General features: G+C 53.6%; 1 protein-coding gene across 1 annotated transcript; it reads right to left on the minus strand.

The window, feature by feature from the left end:
- Window positions 1-4,409: 4,409 nt before the first annotated feature.
- LOC113994826 (olfactory receptor 14A16-like) lies at window positions 4,410-5,378 on the minus strand. The gene has a single exon (XM_039389829.1). It carries the CDS (start codon window positions 5,376-5,378, stop codon window positions 4,410-4,412), a length of 969 nt encoding a protein of 322 aa, XP_039245763.1.
- Window positions 5,379-8,236: the final 2,858 nt, after the last annotated feature.

The raw sequence follows: 8,236 nt of genomic DNA on the forward strand, positions 1-8,236 counted from the left end.
AGGCTTTGGCAGTGCCTGCCCTCAGTGGGGCCCAGCAATGCTTCAAGGCACTTGCAGTTTGGCTTCTGACTTCTTGAGCAGCTGCTTCAATCTTCTCTCAGTACCTCAGGATCATGGGCTGGGCTGCAAACACACCGTGGGGCTCATTAAAATGCAGAAATCCCTCAGGATCTCTTTGTCTTCCTTTAATTGTCTTCAAGGCAATTTCAAAACAAGTCTTCAAAGTTTGTACTTTTTTTTTTAATTCAATAATGGATATTTTTAGTTCAGAGGAGAGGTGATCTTGATGCTGAGTGTCTCCTCAGGAGATCCACACTGACCCTGGATGATCAATCTTGCTCCTCACCCCCCCACCTCACCAGTTCTGACATGACTCATCTTGGACTGAGAACTGATGCAACTCCAAACACACTGTGGGACTCATTAAAATACTGAAAAACAAATTATTTTAAAATACTGAAAAACAAATTATTTCCCTTCCTTTGATTGTTTTCAAGTCTTAAAGTCTTCTACAGGTAATTAGAGGTTTTTTGTACTTTAGCTAAGGAGGAAGATTTTAAAGTGGAAGTCACAAAATATATATATTTTTTTGATGAAAGGGAATTATTTACACAATGCCTTGGGATGCAAGAAGATCAGGGCACAAAGGATTTGGATCCAAAGACAAGGGGGCAAAAGAGATTAGTAGCACTTAATCCTTGACCAATTGAACAGTTATCAAGTGATTCAAAAGCATTTGCCACAATTTAAACAGTGACTGAATTAGAGATTCACAACAACAACATTCCCACCACAGTCAATTCACACCCACACCCAGGCAGAGATGTGTGCACACATCAAGAGCTGGGGGTGGAAAGGTCCCTCTCCCAAATTCTCCTGTTGTCAGGGAAACACTGCCACCAATCCCTTTGTGTTTCCCACCAGACAAGGGTCCCAGCTGGAGGAGTGTTTGTGGAGGGGGATCAGAATTGTCCTGGGCATCAGCGCTGCTCTTTGGAGTGTTGCAAACTGGAGGGTTCCCGAGCTGGGAGAGGCTGCCAGAGGTGTCCCACTGAGAGGGAGGTGCTGGGGAGCTGCCAGGGCCTCCCTCAGCCCCGCTGGGTGTGGGCTCACAAGGGGACTGGCTTTAGTTATCTGCTGAGTTTCCATCCTGGGGTCAGGAATGACTGGAGTTTCCAAACTATTTGGGAGTTGTATCCAAACTGTTCCATTTGTGTTACAATTCAGGCAGGGAATGTTCCAAGGCTTTCCTGGGATGACTGATTATCCTGTGTTCCCCAACTGTTACACTCGGGTTGTTCCCACCTGTATCATCCAGGAGCACCTGGTCCAGTCCAGGGACACTTCCCCACACCCATCGTCCAGTCTGGACTATGAGACCCAGGTTTGATCTACAAGCTCAGCAAAGGGTTTTTACTTTGAAAAATATAAAAGGCACCAAAAATTTCTGCCCTCCAGATATTTGAAAAAGGCCTTCAGTTCTTTTAGTCCTTTGAAAGAGACTACAAGGGAGAAGACACTGTACACATCTCAGGTGGTGAAATAACACATTTTTACAAGGAAACTTCAGAAAATAAGGGAGCTTGGTAAAAGTTTAAAGGGCAACATTCAACCGGAACAGAGCATTCCCCAAAGCACTGACTGATCACACACCAACCCATGCCAGTCAGCTGGATGGTTTATTGACAATGTGTCCCCAGGGGCGGCACCTCCGATGCCACAGAAACCCCTCCCCCTGGATTAGGAAACCTTTGGAATTCAGGAGGTGTTCCAGCGGAGCATGACAATGAACAGCAACTTTCCCAAAGCCCAGACCCCAGCAGAACAAAGGCAGGCCCCATCAGTGTCAGAGCAAAGGTCCCCCATCCCTGTGTCCCTGTGGCCGCTGAGGCGGCAGCGCAGGCCCGAGGCGGTGCCGGGTCCCGGTGCAGCCGGGGCAGAGCGGCGGCTGCGCGAGCGGCAACCCCGGCGGTGAGTGCGGCAGCCCCGTGGGAGCGGCGGCTCCGGGCACAGACGCCGGCGGCAGCCGCTGTGGCGGCGGAGCAGCGACTCCGAGGCGCTGCAGGAGCGCCGGCTCCGCTCGCGGGCGCCGGCAGTGTTGGGAAGCCGGTCCCGGGCGGCTGCGGGGCAGCGCGGGCCAAAAGCGGCAGCGGCGGCGGCCTCGTGGCAGCGGCGGCTCCGGGCAGACACGGCCCCGCTCCAGCGCTGCCGCCTCAGCGGCGCTCAGGGGACGGCGCGGCGGCTCCGGGGGCAGGGCCGGGGACTCCCTCTCGGGGCAGCCCCGGGCACCAAAGAGGACCGGGGCCCGCCGTGTTCTCAGCTCGCTTCTCTGCAGTTCTCACGGCATCGGAGCACAGCAGGGGATGGGGAAACTGAGCTCAACCACAACAGGAGCTCCTGGAACCGAGTGGCCATTGGGACACTGCAGGGCCTCATGGAATCCAGGTGGGACACTGGGGAGCCTCTTGGAGCCAAGGGAATCTTGGGGTATTTTGGAACATGGTGGAATCAAGGAGCCATTGTGACACTGCGGGGCCTCAAGGAACCAAACGATCCAAGAGAAACTGTGGAATGTCAAGGAATCAAGTGGCCATTGTGACACTCCAGAACCTCATGGAACCAAGGAGCCATTGTGACATTGAGGGGCCTCATGGAACCAGAGGAACCCTGAGAGTTTTTGGAACGTCATGGAATCCAGGGGCCACTTCTGGCAGGATGCTCTGCTCTAAGAATACCTAAAAAATGGTCAGAGAATGCAAACAATTCAGGGTCTCTGTGGCGACTTACTGCTGGTGTCAAGGTGCTGTTTTTAATGTTGAATTATGTTAAAATCAAAATGATTCATGGAACTTCAAACACACATCCTGCTTTTTGAAGCAGGATTTGACAGAGAAGCTGCTCCCTGGCCTGCAAATATGTCTGGTAGTCAAACCCTTGATAAAAGCCTGGCCCAATTTTCCTGTGGCAGATTCTTCCCCAGACTTCCTTGAAGTGTGTGGAGCTTCTGCCATGAAGCAGGGACAGCTCTTCATGGTCACTGCCCAGGGGTTAAGTGAGAGAACTACCCCCTATCCTTGTGGGGTGAGTTACCTCAATCTCTGCTTCAGGATTGTTTCTTTTTGCTGGCTTTGATCCAATTGCTTTAATAGAATGACTTTGATAGACTGCACTGTCCTATCTGACACTATACTACTAGGAGGTTTTGGCTTTTATATGGTGTAGTAAATAATTCTCTTCAAGGTCTTTCATCTGTTCACTTGTCTGATCAATTTTCTGTTCATTTGTCATACTAAATAATTCATTTTATAGAAATATTTCTGATTTGCCATCACTAAAACCTGCAGGACAAAGTGATTGAATCACACCTCCATAATTCCTTCAGTCTAAACCAAACTCTGAGCCTGAGATTGGATCCAGCCACAGCCAGGCTCCTCTCTGAGAAGGAATTTAGAAAGCAAGGGGGTCCTTTCTGCACCTCGTAGCTCAACGAGACAGCTTCTGCCATCAACTTTGTCTGAGCCTTCCACCCCCCAGCCCCAAGCCGTGACACAGGGGCATGTCTTGTCCATGCAGGGCAAACATGGACTCCTGAGCTGGTCATTTGCTGTCCCTCCTTGGAGGGAAGAACAAGCCCAATGGCCTGGGGTGAGAGGCCAGTGCTGGGAGCGGCGCTGGCTGTGCCAGGGCACTGCTGGGTGCCCCCACCCTGAGCACTCCCCCCCTTGTGCTGGTCACTGCTGGTTTCCTCTGCAGGGCGTTGTGTTGGGCACATCCTGGAGAGCAAAGTGGAACGCAGATGGAAGCTTTGAGGCCCTGGCCTGAGGAGATGCCCCTGCAGGATGGCAGTGCTGCTGCAGAGGTCAGCTCTGTGCCAGCAGTGCCCGTGGCTGTCCCTGCCTGCAGTCCCTGGACAGTCCTGCAGCAGGACTGGCACCGACTGCCAGAGCACTGAGGCCTCCACCAACACAGGGCTCTGCAGGACAGTGTGGAAGGGAAGGGAGAGGAGGCCATGGAGGAGAAGGGCTGCTGCTCCCTGGCAGTGCTGCTCTGCTGGGACTCTTTTGTGGCCCAGCTCTGCACAGAGGCACCGACCCTGCAGCTGCAGAGAAGTCAGAGAGGAAAGATGTCAGGCAAACAAGTCAATGCACAGTTCTTTATTTGGTTTAAGCAGTCAGTGAGTACAATTGCCAATTTGTACAGCCTCTGGGCCTGGCTAGAAAGGCAAACACTGAATTGAAAATAGTGTTTATATGTACATAGAAATATATATATATGTTTATATATAGATATTTATACATGTAACAATTTTTTTGTGTGAACAACTTTTCACAAAAATAACACCCCTACCAGAAGCAAAAAATAGAGAAGATATGGTGGGCCTTTAGTGAAGTCCACAACAGGATTGGTCTTTAATGAGGTCCATAACATGCAGAAGAAGGAGAGTTTATTACTTCTGAAAAACACCCAGTTATGAGTTTCCTCAGGGCATCCTTGAGCTCCTGGTTCCTCAGGCTGTAGATGAGGGGGTTCAGTGCTGGAGGAACCACCGAGTACAGAACTGACACCACCAGATCCAGGGATGGGGAGGAGATGGAGGGGGGCTTCAGGTAGGCAAAGAATGAGGTGGTGATAAACAGAGAGACCACGGCCAGGTGAGGGAGGCACGTGGAAAAGGCTTTGTGCCGTCCCTGCTGAGAGGGGATCCTCAGCACAGCCCTGAAGATCTGCACATAGGAGAAAACAATGAAAACAAAACATCCAAATGATAAAGAGACAGCAACCACAATGAGCCCAAGTTCCCTGACATAGGAGTGTGAGCAGGAGAGCTTGAGGATGTGTGGGATTTCACAGAAGAACTGGCCCAGGGCATTGCCCTGGCACAGGGGCAGGGAAAATGTATTGGCTGTGTGCAGCAGAGCATTGAGAACGCCAGTGGCCCAGGCAGCTGCTGCCATGTGGGCACAAGCTCTGCTGCCCAGGAGGGTCCCGTAGTGCAGGGGTTTGCAGATGGCAACGTAGCGGTCGTAGCACATGATGGTGAGGAGATAAAACTCTGCTGAGATGAAGAACAGAAAGAAAAAGACTTGTGCAGCACATCCCATGTAGGAGATGGTTGTGGTGTTCCAGAGGGAACTGTGCATGGCTTTTGGGACAGTGGTGCAGATGCAGCCCAGGTCTGTGAGGGAGAGGTTGAGCAGGAAGAAGCCCATGGGGGTGTGCAGGTGGTGGTCACAGGCTACGGCGCTGAGGATGAGGCCGTTGGCCAGGAGGGCAGCCAGGGAGATGGCCAGGAAGAGCCAGAAGTGCAGGAGCTGCAGCTCCCGCCTGTCTGCCAATGCCAGGAGGAGGAACTGGGCCATGGAGCTGCCATTGGACATTTGTTGCCTCTAGATGTGGGGCACTATCCAGGGAGGAAATATCAGTGATATGTTAGCAAAGAACTTCCTGAGAAAAACTAAAGCCATTTCCAATATCCCCCTCCCTGCTACAGTCCCCCACCTGTTTTCCTTTTCTAGGAGTCTTTCCTTCAGCTCCATGGCTGGAGCCCTGCTTGGGGCTCACCACATCTTCCATGAGGAGCAGACCCTCTGCCCACTGGCTCTGTGGGCTCAGCCCTGCTCTGCACCAGTGGGGTCAGGGGCATGTTGGGCACAGGGGCCCGTCCTGGTGTTCAGCTGTGTCAGATCAAACTGCTCCCGGTGCAAAAGGGCTTGTCAGCATCTGCACTCCCAGAATAACCAAAAGAGCAGAAGGCAGTTTTAGAAGTTTGGGTTTTGTTTTTTTTAGACTCTCCTCATCTCTCCTGAGGAGTGTTCCTGGTGTCAGAACCCCTCAGCACGTCTGATGCACTCAGGGAGAACAGAGCAGGTCCTGCCAGGCAGGAGGATTGTCTGGGGCTTAGTGCAGAGTGAGGGGAGCTGGTCTGTCCTTCTCTCTTGTTCCCATTTGACCTGCATTTTCTCCTTCCTGAGATGGAGATTGATCACACTCCCAGTTTGGTCTGAAAAGCCACCAGACACTGTTGAGAGCAGAGGGATCCATCCCAGACCCCTCAAGGTCTCAGCCTGTCTCAAGGGCTCAGCACCCCACTTGGAGCCAAGGACACCCGTGGCTCATCTCCCCAACCCAACAGCATCTCCTGGCATGGGCACAGCATCTCTGCCCCTCTCCACTGGGGCTTTCAGAGAACACAGCTGTGCTGGGAGGATGATTTGCATTCTCCAGGGCAGCTCCCAGCTTGGAAGGACACCTCAGAAAAGAGCCAGGTGTCCTAATGACGGGGTCTGATTGAAGGAAAAAGAGCTCCTTACCCAGGCCCACAGACTTCACTGCCCACAGCCCACAGGGCAGAGGACAATGGGAATGTCTCATTGCCAGGGACACTCCTGCCATAGGGGAATCCCAGGATCAGTGTTGGACTGTGTAGCTTGAACTCCCCTCCCAGTGAGCCTGACTGAGAGAAGGAGGGAACAACCTCAGGACCACGGGCAAGCTGAGAACCAAGGAAATGCACAGGGAGGGTCCAGCTGGGAGAGGCCAGGGCAGAGCCCACTGGGCACTCAGGGCAGCGTCACCCTGAGCCAGCTGTGCCACCTCCCAGACACCAACAGTGCCAGCAAGTTGTTCTCAGCCCTGGGCAGCTCCTCACAGTTCCCTCTGGAACTCAAACCATCAGGCATGTGGCTTGAGAGCCTGAGAGAAATCCCTCCTTGGACCTTCCCCTTGAAGTATCCACTGGAAAATATCCTGGGGTGCTCTGGTTCTGTGAGCAGCCCTGACCCATGAAACTCTCACTCGATAGCAGAAGAAACCTGCCCTCCCTGCCAGGCTTTGCTCTTTCCACCCCCAGCCTCTGCCCAGCCCTGAGGGAGCTCCCCAGCCCGGCTGAGAGCTGCCCCTGGCAGTGGCAGAGCTCCTGCCCCGGCACAGCCCTGGGCTGCAGGACCCTGCTCTGCAGGACAGCTTGGGGCAGCCTGGGTGGCACAGCCCGGCTTCACAACCCCTCAGCCATCCCTGGGAGAAGGGAACCCTGCTGGGATGTGCCTGGGATGGTGCAGCAGGGAGTGGGATGTGCCAGCATTAGGAGATCTTTGCACCAACTGCAGACACATTGCCCTTCATGCTGACTCACCGTGAGGGAGACTGGAAAGATTCCTCCTGCAGTGGATCTTCCTCTCGACTTCCCTCCCAGCCCAGGCTGTGTGTAACCTCTCTCTGCCTTGCTTTTGTGCCCTTGGTGCTGCAGGCAGTGCCCTCAGCCCTGCTGGGCTGTGCAGAGGAGCTGCTCCTGGGCAGAGCTGTCTCTTTGAAGCTCTTCTTGCTTGCCAGGAGCTCCCTGTGTGCCAGGAGCCCGGCCCAGCTCAGCAGCACAGCAACAGCCCCAGGCATTTCATGACCCTCGGGGGGTTTGGGGTTGTTTACATGAGACTCAGTCCCTGAGAGGAAGTTCAAACAACTTTTCAAGAAGTCAAAGTGAGATTGAAACACTAAAGTTTCTTGTAGTGCTAATGAGTCTCACTGAGGGACACAACTGAGAACTGTCCCCAGGTTCCAGTTAGAGCAGAAAACTGCAGACAGTGATGACAAGGATGGACAAGCAAGGGAAAGGTGGCTCTGATGCTGAGGAAACCTGGATTGTTTCCTTAATCCAAAGAGCCAAGCCCTGACCCCAGTCCCTGGGAAGGCAGATCCTGTCCCTGCCTCATTCCTCAGGGCTCTTCCTGGGGCCCTGGGATGTGGGATGTGCAATGCCAAGGGCAGGCCCATGGGGTGGCACCTGCCAGGCTGCTGAGCAGGGACAAGGAGGCCATGAGGCCCCAGGGCTGCAAGGGGCACTCCCCTCCTCCTGGCATCAGGGGCACAGACAGCAGCCCTGGCCAAAGGCCTGCAGAAGGTGGCTCTTTTGGGGCCTTTCAGCTTCTCCCCCTCCCTGTCTCCTCTCCAGCCCAGGCTGTCCTACGGTGTCCATGCCCTGCCCCTTTCCCTGCAGGCTGTCGTCATCCCCCCGGCTGCCCCACCTGGCTGGCACCTTCCTGCACTGACATCTCTGCGTCCTCCCTGGCTCTTCCTGCACACACAAACCCTTGGGCTCATCCAGACTCCTCCTGGCTGATGTGTTGCAGCACAACACTGCCCTTGGAGGGAAATTCTTTTCTCCTCATGTTCATGCTGGACCTCCCCAGCTGCACTTGGCATTAATTCTTTCTTTCTCATGCTCTTTTCTGCTCTGACAAAA

Source organism: Pipra filicauda, unplaced genomic scaffold (assembly GCF_003945595.2).
Source record: "Pipra filicauda isolate LSUMZ 115617 unplaced genomic scaffold, ASM394559v2 scaffold778_size94841_pilon, whole genome shotgun sequence".
Taxonomy (NCBI): Eukaryota; Metazoa; Chordata; class Aves; order Passeriformes; family Pipridae; genus Pipra; species Pipra filicauda.